At 34.4% G+C, this 24,451-nt stretch overlaps 2 protein-coding genes across 5 annotated transcripts in view; one reads left to right on the top strand and one right to left on the bottom strand.

Annotated features, from left to right (window-relative positions):
* Positions 1 to 2,824, top strand: part of LOC123685633 (solute carrier family 41 member 1-like) — a 34,366-nt gene extending 31,542 nt beyond the window's left edge. For all 4 annotated transcript variants that reach the window (XM_045625392.1, XM_045625388.1, XM_045625389.1 and 1 more), the window contains exon 10: positions 934 to 2,824. In XM_045625392.1, coding sequence (XP_045481348.1) covers positions 934 to 1,274 — 341 coding nt within the window. In that variant the 3' untranslated portion in view covers positions 1,275 to 2,824. The remainder of the gene's footprint in view (positions 1 to 933) is intronic.
* LOC123685632 (organic cation transporter protein-like) lies at positions 2,260 to 23,904 on the bottom strand. Its single transcript, XM_045625387.1, has 6 exons — positions 23,759 to 23,904; positions 23,243 to 23,364; positions 22,634 to 23,128; positions 21,413 to 21,671; positions 12,659 to 13,067; positions 2,260 to 3,773 (listed from the first exon to the last, which is right to left on the bottom strand). Exons 3-6 carry the CDS (start codon positions 22,943 to 22,945, stop codon positions 3,155 to 3,157), a joined length of 1,599 nt encoding a protein of 532 aa, XP_045481343.1. The 5' UTR covers positions 22,946 to 23,128; positions 23,243 to 23,364; positions 23,759 to 23,904; the 3' UTR covers positions 2,260 to 3,154.
* Between the last annotated feature and the right edge of the window lie 547 nt (positions 23,905 to 24,451).

The following is a 24,451-nucleotide window of genomic DNA, read 5'->3' as shown; positions in this document are numbered from 1 at the left end:
TGTCTTTAAGAAAAATGTGAGAACAATATCTTAAAGAGAATTTATTTATATAATGTAGTTTATCTATGCTTTATTGAGAATTGAGTCATCCAAATTATAGCTTTGGCGAGTGATACTCATATTGAGAAGTCTCTTATGAGTTCCTAACTTGGGTTATTTTGGACGAATTCTTCCTTTATAGCAATCTTCAGGTAGCCCCTGGAAGATGTTAGAAAATCTCGGCTTTGAGGTTACCCCACAGATGAAAATCACTGAAACTGTTCATGTCCACCTCGTAGAAAAATAGAGCGCAGGTGTTGAGCTGCGTGTGCTGAAGCAACATCTTTGTGTAACCAGAAGCTCAAAGGATCATTCTCTTTAAGAAGTAATGGCTGTAAACGAAGCAGCACACCAAACAGTGATTTTTGAGCTATGAAGGGATTCCTCATGAAGCTCTCCAGGGTTGTCATTTACCTCAGTAACATCAATGTTGCTTGTTAACACAAACTGAGAGGTGTGAGTTAGCTTTATGGTTTATTCTTGAAATCACACACTACACACAGATCCTTGATGACAATTCCTGGAGAACCATGATGTCCTCATACAAGGATGTATCTTGAGCTCAGTAAGTCCTTGCTCAAAGAGATTCAGATAGCTCAATAAAGGCCCTTACTCAAACGATGTTTTTGGACTTCTGACGGTAAAGATGATTCCTATTGTCACTGATTGCTGAACCTTTTATAGAGTTTTATTTGAATAACTTTAGAGTTTGTTCTCTGAAGAAAACTATTGCCTCACAAGGTGTGAATGTTCCTTTGTGTGGTAACCTCAATAAATAAAAACAGCATGACTATATCACAATTATTCACGCATGCGAAAACTTGCCTTAAATAAGTACAAAAACATCTTCACAACTTTTAGATCAATATATTTCAACAAGTATTTTTTTTTCAGTGTTGCCAGCTGAAACTGCCAGAATCCTGATAGCGATGTCCATTCCAGGACAGACTGTATACGTTTTTGTTGCCGATCTCATATATAACGAGGGCATCTCCACACTAACGCCTATATTCGTTTTGGCATACCTTACAGTAGGTCTCATTCAAATAATGCTTTTGCTTTATATCGCTCACATTATGATACACACAATGTGGAAGTACAAAATAGATCCTGATAATGGAGCTATCCCTTACCTCACAGCTTTAGGGGACCTCTTAGGTTCGTCCTTCCTCCTGTTGGCCTTTATGTTCTTGAAAAGCATCAACCAGGAATACTCTCCCATACAAAAAGCCTGAGAATTATGAACTGATTCGAGAACAACTTGTACATAGATTGGTATTCCGTATGATTCAATTCGATGTGACGCTTGTATACCTTTTTTTATTATTGTTTTGACCGGATTCAATGATTTATATTATTTATACACGTGTAGAAATGTTACGAATTATGATGAGATAATGAGTAGCATTATATTCTAAATTTGACGCTCCGTTTTGTGTCAGAATGAAGTCAAAACAGAATATAATGCCATAATGGTTTTCATGCAATTTCACATTGTTGAAATGGAATGCAACGCTCCTCATCATAGCGTCAGCTGTGCTGGAGTGGAGCCATCCAAAGAACAATGAGAAAATTTCCTGCAATTCTCAAAATTGTCTCTTATCCTATAAGCTCCATTTTTCATTTCTCCTCTTCTGGATATCCTTGGGACGTAGTTGGTTATCTAGATACCTGACACTTTCATGCAGTGTTGAAAACTGCAGGCTTCTACAAACCAACCTAAATATTCGTACCGCATCTGAATCTGGATCCTACTCATTCATTATAGATTAATAGTTTGATAATTAGTAGGATCCAGAGACTCAGATGCGGTACGAATATTCCCGTTAGCCGAGTTTTTCTCGATGCTAATCGAACAAAATAGATATTTTTTCCCATTCGATTTCATCATATAATTTTTCTTATGAAATTTATTACATATAAGTTCAATTTCTATTTTAAGTATTGGGAATCCAAGAAATTTAATTTTGAATCTGAATTATTTGAATTCCCCAGCATATATATTTTCAAATTGATTCATTTATAGCGCTAGTAAAATAATTAACTGAATATAAATCTATTGATTCATAATTCCTTGATAACAATTGTTAGATCATTTATTAAACAGAGTAGTATTCCACACTCAATATATTTTTGACTTCATTACGTTTTTAGACGAAATATTTTCGAACAATTACCATGATGTTTTAAGTAACATTCGGACCAATGTGTTTTTTTGACCATTTCCGTATTTATGTTTATGCATTTATTTTTTTATCGATGTTTATTGCAAGTTCGTGTTGTGACTACTCAAAACTTGACTTTATCCTTGAAACTTCCCGTTTTTCCTATTGTGATGTTGAAATACATTATTGTTTTACCTCTCTCACCTAAGTTATTCAAATAAATACAAAACTAATTGAAACTTAATTTCGTAACATTTCTTTTCCGTACGAATTTCCCCTGAGACAGTGTTAATCAATATGGGGCTCCCTCTCGTATTGAATTATCTAACTGTGCTCTTTAATGAACAAACATACGATAACGATTAATAATAACTTCATCAATTTTCATTAACGGAAATTTATTATTCAATACAAAAACTTCACCGCGTAAATGAAAACGTATAAATGTTCAAAAAACCAACAGGTACCTTAATAGGCTTGAATCTATCACTTGTAGAGGAGTATTGAATTAAATAACTGATGTTTTTGTGAAACTTGTTTATCATTTATTAATTATATACAAATATATGTGAAAGACTGTTAGTATGTTAAGCGATAATAAATTCTTATGTACGAAAAAATGAGTAATTTGATTTCCCCCTTAAAAATTAACTTGGTAGTTCATGTGATGAACAATCAATAAAAAATCTCACAACTTGTGTTTGCAACTTTGAGAGCACTATCAAATTAAATGAAACACATTATTTTTTGAACCTCCTTTATTCTCTAGATTTTTTGTAGATATGAATCGAGCTCTAAAGGAGAAATTCATTTAGGCTGCATTGAATATAAATCAATTACAGTTAAGTATGAATAAAAAGATGTTTTTCGTTATATATTTTCTTCATTGTGATATTGTCTGGATTAAAATGAATATAGATATATTTTCCCATGATTTAAGATAAAATTGCTCACTCTACTAATTCTGTTGTGCTTACACTCTTGGGTTTTTTGAAGAATGAAAATTCGAATATGCCCTCTCCTTCTCCAAATAACTCTCCATCCTCCAAAGTAACTGGAAGGACCTTGTTTAAAGTTTCTGGTAGAAAAAGACAAGCAACTGCTCCTAGTATGAGCAGAGTTCCCAGGATAGCATCAGGCGATGGCCTCCAAATGGTGCTTAATAGAAGAATTTGTGAACTGAAGAAGCTAGCAGCATATCCTGCAACATGTATAGCTGATACACCTTGACCTCTCACCACAACTGGTATCAACTCTACAGCATACTGAGCTCCAGAGTTGTATGCCACGTTGACAGAAAGTCTGGATATTATAGCCAAAGCTAATATGATTAAAGGTTGAGGTTTATCCATAGAAGCTTGAAAAATGCCAGAGGATATGGTGAAGATACCACTCAAGAACAAGGCTCCGCTTGCTAAAGCTTTCCTTCCTATTCTATCTTGAGTTATCAAGATGAAAATGCAGGATGGTAGGATAGTTGAAGATGTTATACTGAAGACTAAAAATGGCGAAAAACCTAGACCATTTACGTTGCGTGATATGGCATCGTAGCAGAGCGTCATTACCATCCTGAAAAAAAAAGAGATCAAATGAACTTTAGCTTAGTGAAACGAGTGGAATTAAGGTTGAAATTCAACTAGACAAACTGGTCAACTGAATCACTGAATTGAAAATTTCCCAGTCTGATGCACAGATTGGCGATGCTAGTATTGAATCCATACGATTCGAGAATTTTTCGACTGAAAATTTTTCAGGTAAGATCGAAATTCGGCTAATATGAGATCGTCAATTTTGGCACCGCTCACCGATTCTTCGTAGAGCTCACGGTTTTGAGGGAATTTGAGCTCGAAATTTGAAAATTGAATTTCCCTCCAAAAATCGATATATCTCCAAAGTCGAATCAATCAATAAAACCATACAATATTCCCATGAAGGAACTTTTATATTTTTTCAATTTTCTAAGGGTAAAATATGGAAAATTTTTCGATTTTTTTTTTACCATCAACAGCTGGGAAGAACTTAGCGCCAATGAAGAAGTAATCACTGAAACTGAGTGCTATTTTGAAGCGAAAGCCATATCGTACTTCAAAAATGGTATCGAAATGTTGGAAGATCGTTATAATCGCTGTTTCGCCCTCGAAGGCAACCATGCTGAATAATAAAATCGAATTTTGCCAAAATGTGTTTTACTATGGTGGACGAGGGACTTTTCCATTGGCGAAAATACGAAAAATTCGGAAAAATTAACCGGTGATGATTTTCCAACAGGCTGTTGCCTGGTCCTTTGATCACTTTATGATCATTAATTTGAAATATGAAAGAGTGATTGGACTTTTGATTAGCGCTGTGTATTTTCAATTTTCAAATATTCGAGTTGGGGTTTTCCATTGAAATTGAAACGTTTGGTTTATATTAAAAACATATTGAATAGATGATGTTGATTGCGATGACTGAGTTGATTCATCCTGCTACATACATATCCTGCGGAAAAACAAAAAGGGGACGTGCAAAAAGTATTATGACATTAATTACGGTAGAATCACAATTCACGCTTTCACCTAGCTAATGCCTAGGAATGAAACAAGAGATTTTTGTTCGAAATAACTTTCCATTATCTGTATTCATCCCAACGACTAACCCATTTTCCCCATTTTTATCACGTCCCTCGTTCGGAAAATTCTCGAAGTATTTCCGCATTTTGTTAGAGGGCGCGCTTGAATTTTTTATGTGAAACTTTCTCCATGATATTCGAAATCCATGTTGTTGTACTTATCTGCGAGGGTTTAATATATGGGCATTTTCTCACTTCCTTTTCTGGCAATTTCTGGATTGTATCCACTGTTACAGAAGTTTGAATGGTAAGGTTTAATTCAACAGGTCAACTCCGTTCGGAATCAAAAGTTATGGACAATAAGTTATGGCTATCACACTCTGTATGGAACAAATTCATTTTTAGCTAAACAGACCATTTCAAGAAACAATCCTTAAACACGTCGATTTTTTATTTTAATTTACAGTATTTTAAAATAATAATCTGATAAACAGGTTGAATTACTTTCGAGTAATGACGTCACCGTCATTTTTTTTTAAATAGAACACCCCCATTTTGTCCCAATTTTCCGATTACTCTAGCTGAGCTGATTCCAAAAATGTATCACATATTGATTCCAATTGGTACAGTGTGGACAAAAATACAATAGTTTTGTTTGCGCTTCTAAAGTAACGCGTAACATTCTTTATTAGTTAAATTGACAATTTTATCAAAAATACTTATTGTCTAGCGGCAATTGGTTTGAATGTATCACCCTGTAGTTTGTTACATTTTTAGATTAATAAAAATGAGCTGTTTCCAAAAATGTTTGATACTTGTGGTCTAGCAGACAGAATATGAAAGAAATTATTTTTTATCAATTTAAAAAAAAAACATAGTCGTCTAGTTTTTTGTGAAATGTCATTATTTGTTTATTGCCGCTAGACAATAAGTATTTTCGATAATATTGTTGATTTAACTAATGAAGAATATTACGCGTGACTTTATGAGCACCCAAAAAACTATTGTATTTTTGTCCACCCTGTACCAATCGGAATCAACATGTGATAAATTTTTGGAATCAGCTCAGCTAGAGTAATCGGAAAATTGAGACAAAATGGGGGTGTTCCATGTAAAAAAAAATTACGGTGACGTCATCACTCGAAAGTAATTCACCCTGTATATTAGATTATTATTTTAAAATACGGTAAATTAAAATCAAAAATCGACGTGTTTCAGGATTATTTCTGAAAATGGTCTGTTTAGCTGAAAATGAATTTGTTCCATACTTAACGGACACAGTGTATATCCCCGAACGTTTTTACTTGATAAAAAGTAAGTAATTAATTGATAAGTTTCAATTGAGAAGACACATGTACAGCTTCCGTATAAACTTAATTTACAACACAAATAGATATAGTTTTTTTGGAGAGGTTTTAATTTTCTGCTTCAATATAAAGAAATCTGCGGCTGAAGCTCATCGAATGCTCTCAACTACCTGAAGTGAGGCCGCTATTAGAGAAAGAACGTGAGAGGTTTCAACGTTTCAAGAACGGTGATTTTGACGTCGCAGACCAGGATAATGGTGGAAGAGAGGTTTTCTAAGATGTAGAATTGAAGGCATTACTCGATCAAGACTCGTGACAAACGCAATTGACAGGATCATTGGGAGTGACGCAACAAGTCATTCAAAACACCTGACAGTCATGGAAATGATTCAGAAACAAGGAAATTGGGTGCCGTACTAATTGAAGTCGAGAGATGTTGAACGATGTTTGTTTGCTTGTGAACAGCTGCTTGCAAGGCAAAGACGGAAGGGATTTCTGCATCGCAAAGTTGTACGCCTATGTAACTCAGTGTGTAGTGTTCACTATCGAGGAGCAAAAGACGAAAAATCGTAGTCTCACACCTATTTGGCAGAGAATTTCTGATGTTAGATATTACGAAAGCTGTAAGACTAATGAGATGAATCTCTTCGAATTGGCATCTTCTCCCGAAAACTTACTTCAACAAAGTAACACGATGTTGATGAAGGAGCAATCTCAACAAAAAACTCTGATAATTAAAAGTGTGTTTGAGGATAGTCACCCTAATTAGCGGTCCTCCTGTTGTATAAATATAAATTATCTGACTTGGTAACCCTCATCAGGACTTTATCCCGATCTGAAGGACTATAAATAGAAATCCAAAGTTTGAAACTAAAGTGTCCGCACTGCGGACATAGAACTTCTCAACATGAAAATGTCGGTCATGAATCCATCCTACGTCTGTGATATATGCCGCACCCCAATTAAAGGACCCCGGAAAAGTCCATTGGGAAATAAGCCAATCGGTCGTTTATTTCCATCAAAACAATAGACGCTTTTCCGTTAGAAACTAGCCCGAGGGATCGGGAAATTCAATAGCAAGAATCTCGAAATTGGTGAAGAAGGCGATAGGATATAATTCGTACCTACATTTTTTTTGGGGGGGAATCCTTTCAGACAGGTAGGTGAGTTATTCCAAAAATAAATAATGAAAGCCGATTACCGTGGTGCTTCAGGCGCTATGCCCGGATGGAACCCCTACATGATTGCTGAATTGAATATGTATGCCAAATTTCAATATCATGCGTAATATGGTATCTCAAATAATGAAATTTTATTCGAAATTTTCCGGATAGATTATACGATTTTTAACTGGAGGGTGCGTGGTATCCTTCGTACGTCTCAGAGAAGTCGAATATAAAATCCATTAAAATCATGACTGAAGAAAAACACAGCGAATTTTACACTTCGGTTCAATATTTCCTCTTTCAACGCAAAAGATCTCGACACGTGACAAAAAAATATAAAAAATTATCAATATAAAAAAATTTACTAACTTTGGGCCATTAGTTTCGAAATCCGAATGAAAATGAAACTATATGTCCTAGAACATTACGATAAACAATAATGTGCAACATTGCTTCTGCCGTTTTTTTCCGAAATTCTAGGCTTTTTTGTGAAAAACTGGTTATACATTTATGATTCAAAGTATTGTCCATCGCTGGACACTACTTTCTCCCATCTTTCGGGCAGCGTACGAATCCCGCGTTGAAAACACTGATCATCTTCTGAAGCGATTCACGAATCGATCAAATTTTTTACTTCTTCATAAAACCGGAAACGCTGGTCAGCCAGGCCGTGTGACATTCATTCGATCGATAGTCCTAGGGAGTAACGTCTGAAGAATACGGCGGGTGAACTAGGACTTCCCATTTCAAAGTTTTCAAGTATCTTGACCACCTTCGCAACATAGGGTCCAGCATTGTCAAGCTGTAAAACCACTTTATCATGTCTCTCGTTGTATTGTCTATCAATGATCAGCACAAACGCATCAATTGCTTTCAATAACGATCGCCTGTGATGGTTTTAGTCGGTTTTAACAACTCATAGTACACTGCGCCGAGCTGGTCCCACCAAATATTGAGCATGACCTTGGAACAGTAAATATTCGGTTTGGCCGTCGACGTGGAAGCATGGCCGAGATTTACCATGATTTTCTGCGCTTGGGATTATCGTAATGAACCCATTCTTCATCCCCAGTCACAATGCGATGCAGAAATCCCTTCCATCTTTGCCTTGCAAGCAGCTGTTCACAGGCAAACAAACGCCATTCAACATCTCTCGGCTTCAAATCAATCTCCTTGTTTCTGAATGATTTCCATAACTTTCAGGCGTTTTGGAATGGCTTGTTGCGTCACTCCCAATGATCCTACCAATTCTTGTTGAGTTTGACACGAGTCTCGATCAAGTAATGCCCCAAATTCTGCATCTTCGAAAACTTTTGAGAGCATTCGATGAGCCTACCATACGAGTACTACCGTAGTAAATCTACCATAGTAAAATACATTTTTTTGGCAAAATTTGATTTTATTATTCAAATAGTTGCCTTCGAGGACGATACAAAAAAGAGCAAAAGTTGTATAAAATTATAATTTCATACAAAGTAACGGTAAGAGACTCGGTGGTGTTTACTTATTGTTATTTTATCATTGCACAATGAAAGGCATTGATGATGATGATTATAGGACTCGAGAATAAAATCTTGAAGAACCCTCGATCCCTTTTTTTCGAAATAATTATATATCAGAAAGCAGTGTGTCCCTATGTCGTTCAGTGTATTCCAGACTCCCTTCTATAGCAGAAACTGATTGAGGAGTCACGCAAGAAAGGAATGCACTTGATGTAGTATGAAAATCGATTACTAATGGGATTGAGACAAAAAAAGCCCCTATTTTCTACCTCGTTGAAGAACTTTGTATGCCTTGAGAATGGATGGAGAAATCCAGCAAAAATGTAACATCAAAGAGATCGACGTAAAAGCCATTTTTATCGTCCGTAAAATTCTTTTTACTTCTGCCAATCACATTTTCAATCATCTTAATATTTCCGCGTAAGTGTATGATTTTGTCCCATGAAATTTTCAGCAAGATGTTTATGCTTTTGTTTCGTTCATTTCCATCGAAAGGCTTGATCAGTTTTCATGTAGGTATATTATAGATAATAGGCTAGATGAACGTATTGAAGAATCCAAGAACTAAAGGTCTCAAAGGATAATAGAAATTATTACCTTATGAATAAGCAATATTTGTCTCGCAAAAGTGTTTCATTCAAGATGTTTTCCTATGAGGAATGTTACTTTAAAGAAATGCCATTATCAACTTCGACTGAATTGACTGCTTCTTGGTCCTTCGAGGACGGATTTGTCATAATTGGGTTGAACCAGCGCTCGAATATTTCTTTTGATATGGTACTTTCAAATATCACAGATTTGTCCCTAAGTTTTCGCTGTTTTAGCGATGGTTGTGATGAAAAACTTCTAGTTTTTTCTTTGGAATCCGCATTTCTGATTTCTGAGCCTACTTTGACGAACTCGTTGAGTTTCACCTGGTGCTATTTCTATCATCTTGTCACTCCGAATATAGCAAGTTCAAAGGCATTCGGTCTCACATCCGGAAAACTCTGCAAGAAAAGCGGAGTGAAAGTAAACCCACAGAGAACATATTTGCAAGTCTGCTGTTCCTTTTTCCCATCTGAATTTCCCATTGAAAATTATCTCTCCCGGTCGGAATTATTCAAGTTGAACTCAAACCAGGTGAAATCTGCACAAAGCTTTCTGTCGTACATTTCTGTTAAGTTCTGACAATAATGTTTTTTGCGGAAATTCAGCTCGGTTGGTGGCAAATTATTCTGCCAAAGTTGACGCAGCAATCTCGGTGAAAATAAACAGGCTTGTCTTAAGTATTTCCTGATACTGGAAAGGTCTCTATTCGAAATGATGGCTTGTCAACTCGCTTAGAATTCGTCACAGATTGCCTCTCTTCGATTTTATAATCCTTAATTATCAACGATTCGGAATGTTCTCAAAATATTTGATTGAATTTCAAACGAAGAGAATTGTTTTCACTTTTCAAAATGGGGTTACCCAATAGGAATTAAACATTTTGAACTGGTTATAATGGCAACAATATATTCAACAAAGTTTAGATATTGTTAAGAACGAAAACTTAACACCTATATTTTTCGGCTTTTAAATGAAAATAGGGGGATTGCGATACCTCATTTTGAAGATCTTATCGAGTACTTTCTGATTCTGAAATTTTGATTCAAAATTTCCATCTATAACCAAGTGAAAAAGTACTTACTACTAAATATATTAACTATGCAACACCCAAAAGGAGCTGGTTGAATTTTAATGTTTTATTCAGTATATCATAGATACGAGTATAGCAAGGAGTAAATGATTGAATTTCGAAAAAAAAATCGTCAAAGATTTTTCATGTAAACAAATTTCCTTACTTAAATATTTGAGTCGTTTTTTGCAAGTTTTTTGAATTTTACAAAAGACCAGCTGTTCGAGGAGATCCAAAGTCGATGTTTAGTTGTTGTAATTTGAAAGAGGTCGAATTTTTGGTCTACGAGAAGCGGGGTTGTGGTTTGATAATGCTCAAAATCGAAGAAGTGTAGGCACCGGACGTCCAAAGGGCACAAATGAAGTTCAAAATCGACGTCTAAGACTTATGGCCATTAGAGACCGATTTGCGACAACTCGATCTTTGAATGATGAGTGGTCAGGAGAACAAGGCCATACTGTCTGAACAATTTACCGCCAGATAAGGTCTTTTGGACTGCAGCATTATCATCTTGTGTTAGCTCTGACGGTTGAGCATCGCCGGCAACTATTAATGTGTTGCAGAGAACGTCAAAATTGGAATGTGGAAAGGCATCAGGTCGTTTTTTCTGATGAATCTCGATTCTCCTTGGGTGCACATGATGGCCGAAGAAGGGTTAGCCGACGTCGGGAAGAAAGACGTGAACCTCAGTTTAATGTTGAGCGTCATGTACACCGGACAGTAGGCTTTATGGTATGGGGTGCTATTGCACATGCAAGTATGTGTTTATTCGAGGTTACATGACAACGCTGTATTACCTTTTTTTTCGGAGCTTGGAAGTTCTTAACAGACCCAGTAGATTTTCGTGCTCTCCATTTTGCGTTGTCAACATGCTAGAATCAGAAATCGAGGGGTCTGAGCGATTTTTCACATTTTTATTTCAAAGACGCAAAATCGAGGTTTCAAGTTTTTGTTGGAACATCCTGTATATTGTAATATATCCGAATTCAGCCAAAACAGGATACCCAAACCAAAATCCAAAAGTTGTTCCCCCTCGAATCAGAAGTTGACGGGTCCAAGCAATATTCCACATTTTCGTTTTGAAGCCGGAAAATCGAGGTGTTGAGTTTTCGTTGGACGACCCTGTATATTGTAATATATCCGAATTCAGCCGAAACAGGATACCCAAACCAAAATCCATCGAAATCGGATAAGAATCATAGAAAGTTGCAAGGGTTTGCGGATATTCAGATCGACAGACCGAGAAGCAGGAAACCAAAGTTATTGAAAATAGTCGAAAGTGCATTAGCGAGCGCAACTTTCTAAATCAATGACCACAAATTGTTTTCATCCCTAAAGCAAACACAAAGTTTCCTCCACTTTCTGCAGACTCGAAAGCGGTAATATTTGTGTCTAATTATGATCGATCAGGAAATAGTAACTTCTGGAACAATTCATTACAATCGGATTTGGAATAGAATTCAAGCGCTCTCGGTATTTCCCGCTGAATAACTTCAGTTATTAAAGGTATCATCAACTCACGATTTGAAGATTAGAATCAATGTTTTTTTTCTCAGCTTGGGAGTTCTTAACAGACCCAGTAGATTTTCGTGCTTTTCCTTTGCGTTGTCGACGTGCTTCTCGCAATATTGCTTCAGAGAATCTATGGATTTTGGTGGAATCCCTCTCCTTTTATAATTCTTCAAAATTAGTTATCCCTATTCAAAATCAAGAGGATATGCTCACCCCTGTTAGGGAGTTGAAGTAACTGGAATGAAAAAAGGGGAAAAGTTGTTCCCCCTCGAATCAGAAGTTGACGGGTCCAAGCAATATTCCACATTTTCGTTTTGAAGCCGGAAAATCGAGGTGTTGAGTTTTCGTTGGACGACCCTGTATATTGTAATATATCCGAATTCAGCCGAAACAGGATACCCAAACCAAAATCCATCGAAATCGGATAAGAATCATAGAAAGTTGCAAGGGTTTGCGGATATTCAGATCGACAGACCGAGAAGCAGGAAACCAAAGTTATTGAAAATAGTCGAAAGTGCATTAGCGAGCGCAACTTTCTAAATCAATGACCACAAATTGTTTTCATCCCTAAAGCAAACACAAAGTTTCCTCCACTTTCTGCAGACTCGAAAGCGGTAATATTTGTGTCTAATTATGATCGATCAGGAAATAGTAACTGCTGGAACAATTCATTACAATCGGATTCGGAATAGAATTCAAGCGCTCTCGGTGTTTCCCGCTGAATAACTTCAGTTATCAAAGGTATCATCAACTCACGATTTGAAGATTAGAATCAATGTTTTTTTTCTCAGCTTGGGAGTTCTTAACAGACCCAGTAGATTTTCGTGCTTTCCCTTTGCGTTGTCGACGTGCTTCTCGCAATATTGCTTCAGAGAATCTATAGATTTCGGTGGAATCTCTCTCCTGTTATACTTGGCAATTTCCTTGAAACACTTGATGGCCTCCTCGGTTCGCCCTTTACTAATGAGCCACTGAGCACTTTCGGGGACATACAGGTAGAACGAGATAATTAAAAGATTGGGCAGCGAGATCACTAAAAGGAACAGCCACCAGTTTCCCAAAGAAACTGCTACCCAAGGGACAGTCATGCAGGACAGACAGTAAAAAACTCCAATTGTTAGATTGAGGCCAAGAGTTCGCATCTTAGGTCGGATGTACTCCATAACTGTAATCAGAAAAAAATATCATAGAGTAAGATTTCAATATTTATATGAGAGAAGAAGGAACGACCAAGGTCTTAAATTAAGTATTGTATTTTAATAAAATGCATGTATAAAAATATTTATATGAAAACTTGAGAAGAAATGTTTAGTTACTTTTCTACACAATTCTACTCAAATTTCAACATCAAGGTATTCTTTGTTAGTATTAGGTTAACATTTATAACAAATATACAGCCTCCAGTATATGACTATTTACCAAAAGGTACAATAGCCATTAAAAATTTGGTTAAAAATAGGGAACTCGTGAATTTGGATCAATTAAAATAACTCAAAAGTATGCAAACATTATCAAATACACAGGGTGAGTCGCCGGGATTGTCTATTAGAAGTTTATGGAAAACTTATCATAATTTTGTGGTTAAAATTTGCATATTGGGGTTTGAGACAATGATCCTTCTCCCTAAATATTCTCAGATCTCTACAAGTTCCGGTTATCAGAAACAGATTACTACTTCCCTATTCCAAATGGCACACCCAGTATATTATTGTATAAAAACTTATAAATAACTTTTTTGATGACTACTTCGGCAATATGTCATACCTTGGGTAAAAACTCCACGGTTTATGAGTAGATTTCACGGACATTTTGTGTCAAGTCATGAATTTTATGAGCTAAATTAAGAAGATTTTTGATTGTAGATGTAAGTATTGTTGATTATATTCTTACCACTACTGTAGTAATTTGTCCTTTTATATTTTTCGAGTATTTTCCCACTTATTCATCACTTCTCGAAGTTAATTGAAAAAACTGCTCCGATGTGTAGAATACAAATGGGAATTCTGGTGATTTATAATTTTCCCTACTTTGATAATCATTCAACTGTACTTAAGCATTCTGAGATTTGGAAATTCGTATCGAATTTTTCATCATTCACATAGCGTCAATATAAAAATTAAACTAGAATTGAACAAAATCTTTGAAGGTTGGAAAATTCCACATCTGTGCGCATCCTGAAAGCACATAATTCTCAGTGATTCTCAGATATGTTGGCTGATGAATATTTTTATGTTGGAGCAAAACTCCGGTATTTTCTTATTTTCCATTGGGATTTTCTTTTTGAGAGAGTATGGGTAAAATAGAAACATATCATTGAAATGAATGCTTACTCCACATGACCCCACCATTCTCAGAAAAGAGGAATGTTTGGAAGGAACTGAAAAGGTAAGAAAATTTTAACATATTCTGCTGTTATAGGTTTTTGTTTTAAACGATAGTCTAAAAATTTTCTAATTCTGAGCCGAGAAAGGTCTCAAACGATTTGGTTCGACTCTTAAAGAATTCAAAATCAAAATCAAAATCAATCTCGGTTAAGTTCGTTTGTGTCTAAATTTCATTTGACGATTAAAATTGAAAAAAAATAACCATCAGATCGATTTTTCAAATTTAGAAGCATTCTCATTATTTCAAAAACTCTCCTCCATTCTCGAATATCTAGAATTCATTTAATCGCTCAGTAATTTCAATTCGAATTAAAATTCAGCACTTATTCCCCTAACAGATCTCCCTATCATTTCGTCACAATGTCTGTAATTTGCGAATTTTGAACCTATAATGGTCTCAAAGGATAAAGTTTGAATGAAGAATAAAAACATTAATTGTAGTCATAAACACAGCAAAATAAAGATATTAAAAACAAGGAAAACAAAGCACAAGAAATAACAAATAATAATTGATTGAATATACACAAAAACTTGAAATTTTGAACAAAAAATACACCTACAAACTACATTCAAGAGATTGCTAGTTCTTTTGTGTGCTGCCTTCCTGTTTGTTGTGCCTTGTTTTCCTTGTTTTTATATCTTTATTTTGCTGTTTCCGCGATTACAATTGATGGTTTTATTCTTTGACATAATCAGATCATACATGGTTGTATATTTTGTCATTCTTTGTTGTTATTTTGTTTAGTTTACTCTCATAATAAGGACATTCTTCGCTTAGATTATATTTCTTTCGTGTTTTCGTTTCAAAGTTAGTGATTATCATTGCTTTTTCGTTCTTCGCATATCAAGAACTTGTGATATGTCGCTTAGCTATGATGGTGGAAACAAAGTATTTTAGACGAGTAAGTAGGTGGAATGCTGAGGTCTACCGATTTTCAAAGTTGAATACTTGAAGTACCAACCATTTCCTTTTATTCATTGATAGATTATTCAACAAAGTGCTAGAATTCCTTTTGGATCCCCCTAAACCGCTCTTGAACAGATATATTTCCGTCCATTTCATAGACTGTTGAGCTGAAGAACCCTAAACTAAGACAGAATACACACGCGAAATCCCATTTCCTGACCGAAAATAAACGTTCTATTCCGCAAATACAGAGCAAGCTCAATTTTAATCGGACCTTGATAATCCTCAAAAGCATACCCTAAACTCGTTCTAATACAAACGCCCGTTATGACGTCATCAAAGTATCGGTCTAGGATAACAAGGTCCAGCGGTATAAAATTGACCACACTAGAAAACAAGGTCCGAATATTCCCAAATTACAGTTGGGAACTCTTGATCGGCTACTGCGTGGTCCCAGAGATATACGAGGATAAAACTGCCAGTATAATATTTGGGTCACATCGCAATATTGAAAATTGGCGACACACACCAAATCAGTTCATATCGATGGCTCGGATAAATGGAACCCGTAACTTAATGTAATGAAGAACGAAGTGGGGGAATGGTTGTACAACCAGGCATATATTCGTCCGCGTAATATATACAGGGTGGTCCAACAAGAACTTTACACCTCGATTTCGATTTTCGGCTTTGAAATGAAAATGTGGAAAATCTCTCGCAAATTCATATAATTTTGTTTTGTTTTGATGAAACAGCACCTTCTTTTTTTTGGCAAGGTTATGGCATCTGTATTCTGGGATGCGCAAGGAATAATTTTCATTGATTACCTCCAAAAGGGCCAGACCATCAACAGCGATTATTATATAATGTTATTGGATCGTTTAAAGAATGAAATCGTTAAAAACGGCCCCATTCGAAAAATAAAAGTGCTGTTTCAATAAGATAATGCGCCGTGCCATAAATCAATGAAAAGAATGGCAAAATTGCATGAATTGGGCTTCGAATTGCTTCTGCATACACCGTATTCGCCAGATCTGGCCCCCAGCGACTGTTTCCTGTTCTCTGACTTCAAAAGAATGCTAAGAATGCTCGATGGAAAGAAATTCAGCGCCAAGAAGTAGGTAATCGCCGAAACTGAGGTCTATTTTGAAGCGAAAAACAAATCGTACTACAAAAATGGTATCGAAAAGTTGAAAGATCGCTATAATCGCTGTATCGCCCTCGAAGGCAACTATGTTGAAAAATAAAATCGAATTTTCCCAAAAAAACGTGGTTTACGATAGTAGACCGGGGACTTTTCAATTGGTCTGTTATTTTTATGCGCAAAACGTTTTCCATTGTTGGACAATTTACTATCAAATTTTCAAGTAATGGAATGGATACATCAAGGTCGTTTAGACGAAAAATTCAAACTTGATTTCAAAACTATCTGCGTAGCTTCGTGAAAAATTGTTCTTACAAATTTTTAAACTTTTTGCCATAGATCGAATCTGCAATAAAAAGTAGGGGTTCTACTCCCCCCTGACTATTTAAAAAAACTAATTACAGAAATTCAAGATAAGAATAATGTCTTAACTCTCAGCAATAAATTGTTACTGGAAAAAATAAAATTATTGGAAGAAGGAAAATATATAGAAAAAATTCAAAACAATGAAAAGGAAAAGAAATCTACTTCTCAAAGAAGTATGAATTACGCAAAGGCAACGACATCTACCGTTCAAGAAAAACCGAAAGTAGAAAATACTGTCAAGCAAGGAATAATGAAACCATTCAATGAACAGATGACCGGTGAAAATTATAAAGACGTTCATATGATAACACCTAATATGACACAAGATAATGGCAGTATCAAAACATCAATAGAAAACGTAAATACAAGATCAGTGAAAAACCTACCACCAGACATGGAATACAAAACAGTGACTTATAAAAAAAAAAGATATCATAAAAGAATTGGAACAGCACAGAATGAAGATAATAATGAATTTTCTGGGGCAACGAGAAAAGTATGGATTTATCTCAATAGAGTTAAAAGAACAGCAGACCAAAATATTATAACTACATATCTAACGAAGAAAAAGGGCTTCAAACAATCAGATGTAAAAGTATGTGAAATTCCTTCAAAACCAGAGATGCTGAAGAGATTTGTTGTAACAGCTCCTCTAAGCAGAAAAGATGACCTATATGACCCCGAATTTTGGCCTGAAGGAGTTGGAATAAAACGTTTCGATTTTACTAAACACCGAGAGTTTCTCACTCAAAATCAGGGTGGAAATTTTCTCTAAATAAAATTGAAGGCAACAAGAAACAAGAAATAATAAGTATTATCCATCAAAATGTCCAATCGCTGGGAAATGCTGTGAATCAAATGCAAGTTTTCTTACAAGAACAGAAGGATTGTAAAATTCTTCTAATAACCGAACATTGGAAGACATATGAGCAATTACAACTTCTGCCAATTGACGGTTTTGTTTTAGCAGGCTATTGGTGTAGAAATCATGGTGAACATGGAGGTGCAGCCGTTTATGTCAAACAAAACACTAAACATAAACACATTAAAAAGCTTAGTGACTTTTCAGTAAAAGGTGAAATGGAGTGTGCAGTGGTAGAGTGTACAATTAGTAAAATGCCACATCTCATTATATCCGTTTATAGACCGTGTAACGGAGAAAAGGACAAATTTCTTGAATTACTAGAAAAACTTCTTAGTGCTGTGTATACAGAGAATAAAATAATCATATTAGGAGGTGATTTCAATATAGAATTGAGGAAAGAAAATAAATTTAAATCCGAACTAGTGTCGCTGCTCGAATCATTTTCATTGAAACAACATTTTACTGACGACACAAGGATATATGGAAATTCAGGGAGCTGTATCGATAACATTTTTTCTAATATAGTAGGTACTGTACATAGTTCTATAATTTTCAATCATATATCTGATCATAGCGCACAAAAAATATATTTTAACTCAGAAAGAGATACCTACAATAAATTCAAAAAAATTCGATTATATAATGATGAAACGAAAAATGCATTTACTCAATCCTTATATACGCACAACTGGTTAGATATATATGAGATTAATAATTCAGATGTTAACATGCAATGGAATAATTTCATATGTACATATTTGAGAATCTTCAATGAACATTTTCCTGTAAAAACAGTGAGACCACGTGCACAAAACTTAATATCTCATAATGATTCTAGAATTTTAGAATGTAAACAAAATTTAGATCTTTTATTTATGCTTTGTAAAAGTGATCAGAAATTCAAAAATATGTATAAATCGGTAAAACGAAATTATGATAATATCTTAATACAAATCAGAAAAGAAAAATATAATGAAAAAATAATAACATCAGATAATAAAAATAAAGCCATGTGGACTGTTTGTAAGCAAATTCAGGGAAAATACTTTAGTGACTCCGATTGTAAGATGTCAGGATGTCCTGAATATATTTCGAATTCATATAATCAATATCTAGTAAATATGGTCCCACAATTGTTAAAAGAAAATATCCAATTGAAATATGATTGTGAAATAATAAGTAATACCTCCTTCTACATAAGACCATTCACTCCAGATGAGATAGTAAATATTTCTAAAAAATTAAAAAATAAATTGAGTAGTGGCATTGATGAGATTCCTGTAATGATTGTTAAGTTGAGTGTACCTAGTATAGCACCTATTCTCTGTTATATTATTAACAACTCTTTGAAATTTGGCATTTTTCCCGAACAACTGAAACTAACTGTTATAAAACCACTTTACAAATCCGGTGATCCAGAAAAACGAGAAAATTATCGTCCAATAAGCTTACTGAATAGTTTCTCAAAAATTTTCGAATTAGCTATGTCATCACGGATCACTGAATATCTATTAAATTGTAACCTTATGAGTCCATCGCAACATGGATATTTGAGAGGCAGATCGGTTCAGACTGCGGTCGCACAGTTCATAAACAATATTCTGAAGTACCTAGAACAAGACAAAATAGCTGCTGGAATTTTTATAGATCTCTCTAAAGCTTTCGACTGCGTTAATAGAGAACTCTTAATACATAAGTTAGAGAAATATGGAATTGTGAGAAATGCTCTGAACTGGTTTGTCTCTTTTCTATCAGATAGATGGCAATGCGTAAAAGTTAGTAAAAACAATACTACTGTGTCTTCAGATTGGTTAAAAAATGAGGTTGGAGTTCCACAAGGAGGTGTTTTAGCATCACTCCTATTTTTGATAATGATCAATGATTTGTTTTTTTCGGCAAATGAGATTGAAGATTCTGACATAACCAACTATGCAGATGATACCAATCTACTAGTAGCAGGTATGAACTCCAATCAGTTAGAGCAGAAATGTGCCATAATTTACGACTGGGCAGAACAGTGGTTTTTGAAAAATAATTTTGTAATGAATACCACTAAAACCAATATTATAATATTTCGTGCAAGTAATATAAAACCTAAACCGTACACAATAAATTTTAACAACTTCACCGTAAACACAACAGAAAGCACCAAATTCCTCGGAATTGTCATAGATGAGTTTTTAAAATGGACTCCACATATAAATAACTTGGTGAAAAAACTTAATATATTCTGTTATGCTCAAAGAATATTAAACAAATATGTGGATGAAAAAATTAAAAAAATTCTATATTTTGCTAACTTTGAATCCTTGATTAGATACGGAATAATTTTTTGGGGAATTAGTTCCTCAGTACAGTCGGTATTTATTATTCAAAAGAGAGTAGTAAGAATACTTTTGAACTTGAGATACAGGGAATCGTGTAGGGGAAAATTTAGGTCCTTGGGAATATTAACTGTATATGGTCTTTACTTGCATGAATGTTTGTTGTATCTTCATAGAAATAAAGCTGAATTCCTTCAGAATAATACAAATTTCACCTACAATACAAGAACAGCCAATATCAATGTTCCCATGCACAGGTTGACTATATCCGAAAAGTGCCCTTCTTACATGTGCATACGAATTTTCAATAATTTGCCCCAAAATATTAAATATATACAGAATTATAGACAATTCAAATCAAAAACTAAGAAGTTCTTAATAGATCTTGAGGTATATGGTTTAAATGATTATTTCGAACGGAAATTGTAAAATATTTAGTTATAGGTTGAGTTTATTTGATTAGAGTTAAGTTATGTATTATTGACACTATTTCATTTCTTCTTTATGTATTCTCAGGGAATATTTGAAATAAAGTTATCTATCTATCTATCTATCTATCTACTCCAAAATTGAGGTTCTGGAATAAGTGGACTTCCCCCTCAAAATCATCTTTCTTTTATTCGAAATATTTCTCCGTACGATGTTTCCTTTTAGAGGTTTTTGACTGATTCAACTTGAAAAAAAATCACCCTGTATAAATCTTCTTGTCCCTGAAATCTCTAAACAAAGCTTCTTCAGAACATTCAGTTCAGCAACAATGAAAATTTTCACGAAAACAAAACACGATTCATGTGCTTATCATGAAATCGCGTATGTCACATTCAAAAGTCAGTTTTTATTGAGAGCCGTTCAATCTACAAAGACACACGATAACGTGAATAGACCACCCTCCAATTATTACCACCCCAAAATGCCTTGCTATTCCATCCATATCTCTAGGAAGTTTTATGCAGTCTACTTAGGACTATGCACAAGTCTCCAGATGGATATCCAGGAATAACTCCTCGACAGATGACTTCTAGATTGAAATGAAGATTACTCGATATGTGCATACTTGAAAAGTTCCTCTTTTAATTAGACCATGTCATGTTTTAGGTTATTTTTAACAACCCAAGTTCCTAATCAGTGCAGTCTTTGTCGTTTCTTTTAAATGAGCGTTATGTTCTGATAACTTGAGAGATCTGAGGAGAAATTAAATATAATGTGATCGAGGTTATCTAGTGTTTTGTGCAGTTATATCATTTCGAAAAGATGCACAAATTTTGTTGAATTCAATTGCTTTTGACAATGACTTAACTCTAAGTCTCGAAATTCTGCCAGGAATCTTAAAAACTACTATTTATCATCATTCCAAAACATCTCAATTTGTTGAAAATGTGGCCCCTTAGGAAAACGTAAATTACCAATAAAAATTCGAAAGAATAAGTGAATTTTAATATTTCATTGAACGATTCAAAAGGTTTATTTGTAGTATTGATACGTCTTACGAAAATTATTAAATAAATAAGTTCATATCTCACCAATGATATACATCATGACGAAATTCGTATCTGTGGCCCCTCCAGCTATAAATCTGCTCATAATAAAACATATTGGATCTTTGGAAAACACTGTAAATATATTTCCGATGCATAATATGGTATGTGATGCAACAAGGCAATGAAGTCTTCCTATTTTATCTGCCAAAACACCAAATATCAAGCTGCCAACAACTGAGCCAATAAAGAACACTGATTGTCCTAGTGCCGGAATCCATTCAAGACCACAAATCCAATTGAACTGGAAAAAAATATAAATTCAGAATCTAGTATTGTCATTTGACGAATAAAATATTTCGTTCTTCAGAGAACTCACAACATTTTATTCGATATCAAACTCCTATGATCTAGAACTGAAATTTTACATTGGAAAGTTACTGGATATAATGGATTGGAGCCATTAGCTACAAGTACAGTAAATTGCCGAATAAGTATAGCAATTTCTAGAATCCTTGAGATGAATAAACTGTTTAATTGTATGGAAGATATCTCACATCTAATTTTCGAAATCAAAGGTATCATTATATTATTGCGTTCACAGATGTACATAAACCACGCTGATATTTTGAATTTTCAAAAATTTCCATCCACATTTTCAAAAATTTATTTATACCTACTAATTAGTTTCGAAATCAATTCAATTCGTCATTTGTCATTGGAAGTGTGAGAAATAGATGCAATTGATGCATCGACACCAAAAAACTAATTGTTCATTAAAACCCTGTGCAATCAACCTTCAAAAAACATCCATCAACTAATTAAGTAAGCACCCAAATAATTGTTTCAACTTGTCTCTGAATTTATCAAATCTACGAAATTAGTTGCCATAAAACGAAATCATTAAAACATCGTAGGTAAATCGAAACGTATATTTCAATGTACGAGAAAGTCTGCTATAAATCTACATAACCAAAAATATATCCTGCCTATCTACCGAAAAGAATTAATCTTCCTAGTAAGACGCTGCAATTAGTGTCACATCTGTATTTCATGTAATTATTCTGACGAAGTTTATATAGAACAAAGTTCCCAGTATCCACAGAAACGTTTAGAACATCGTAAATATTTTGGGAAGATGCACTCGAATTTAACTCCACAATGGGATGCTTTGAAAGAATTGATCATTGTGATTTTTTCATTCGGCTTGTTCTCCCACTCGTTAAAAATTTATAAGACCCCTTAAAATTTAATGTTAACGTTTACCTCTTGTATGATGCTGATATAGTTGTATTGGCTGTTGTAACTCCAGCCTTCTGTGCAGGGTATTTCTTGTATACGATCCTCCTCGTATATTTTGATATCACATGCACCAATGTGTACCGAATTACTAATAGTATCATTGAATATGGACGAATTACACTTGTAATCTGGGAAGACACTTATAAAAGTTTGTCCAAAATAATGGAATCCAGACAGCACGTTGATTATACTGAAAAGGACCAATAGGAGAAACTGATACCTGCTGAAATCACCCACCAAATGCAGCATTCCATCTATATCAACATCGTCATCCATCTCGAAAAGGAACTCAGTTCATATGACCATATCACAGTGAATACTAAGAATAACGCTTTTGTATTTTTCATTAAATTGATAACTGCACGCTATGAACTAAGGAAGTGATCAACTTTAAGTATATACAATGATAGTCTTACTCGAATTATCTGCCATATCGGAAGTTATTTTTTTAATGATACACTGCAACAGAAAATATTTCAGATTTTGAATTGGAAACCCAAACAAATCAAGCTCAATTAGGTAATCGCTTCCAAGTTTGAAGAAAATTGCAAATAGTAACAAGTATGGACTTACCTAAACAATACATCATCAGTAGATCAACTGTACATAATATATGATTGAATTCAACTTAAAAACCAACACATTCGTTGAAATTTTCAACAAGATTGAAAGCTTTAAGAAATAAAGTCTTCTAACTGAAACAAATATACGTAGTGATGAGAATATCACTCGAATCTATGTGTTGTTAATTCAAAACAAAATATCTTAGATCATCTTCATAGAAACTTCACCTGGTATAAAATTATTGAAATTTTAGAAGCCACTACACGGAAATCCTCACAACCGAACTAATTGTTATTGTCTCAACAATACAAAACCTCGGGGTTCTTCTGATTAAGTTGAAAATGTTTGGTCCTAATAATTAGTTATATTGTGGATAACAGATTGCAAAAATCGAGGTTTGCTATTGTTGAAACATTCCTCATGCATTTCTTTTCTTCAGGTGTCTTCGATAAAGATTGGGATCCAAGAACGTTGATAACAAAAGGTATAGAGCATTATCGTGAAAATATGCAATCTACTAATTACCTTCATTACGAAATATTAGATTAAATTTTTTGCAGATTGTGTAGTCAAGTCGATCAGACACTGCAGAAGGTGGATTCAAAACTCTGAATTATGAAATTAAATTTGATATTATTGTGTACTGCAATGATGCACCGATGATAATGGAATACCATCTAGAATTAGAATCTATTTTTGGACTGTCAACTGCTCTGTTCTCACACGAAATCAATAGGTAAGAGTTATACCGGCTTTTTTCACAAATCCTCCTTACTATATTTTTAAGAATTGCAGAAAAATTATTTCGAAATTGTTCAAATTATGTGAACCTACAATATTAGTTTCGGAACGATGAAATCTAGTGTAATATACATGATGTTTCGGAAGGAATTCTACAAACGTCAAGGATATACGGGGTGATATTTGGATAATGAGTGAAATTTCAAACGTCAATAAATCTTGAACTAACCTACTAACTTTTTTCCGCTTTTTTCTATTAACGTTAATTTCAGATCTTGTGAATCTTTGCTCGGCACCATGCTGAAGAGTGATTTTTTCCATGAAATATTAATTATTTTGTAATATACACTGTGTCCGTAAAGTACAAATTCATTTTCAGCTAAACAGACCATTTCAAGAAATAATTCTAAAACACGTCGATTTTTCAATTTAATTTACCGTATTTTAAAATAATAATCTAATATACAGGGTGAATGA

This window comes from Harmonia axyridis, chromosome X, assembly GCF_914767665.1.
Source record: "Harmonia axyridis chromosome X, icHarAxyr1.1, whole genome shotgun sequence".
In the NCBI taxonomy this organism is placed as follows: Eukaryota; Metazoa; Arthropoda; class Insecta; order Coleoptera; family Coccinellidae; genus Harmonia; species Harmonia axyridis.
Note: the sequence above shows the minus strand (reverse complement) of the source record. Positions and strands in the feature narration are given on the sequence as shown.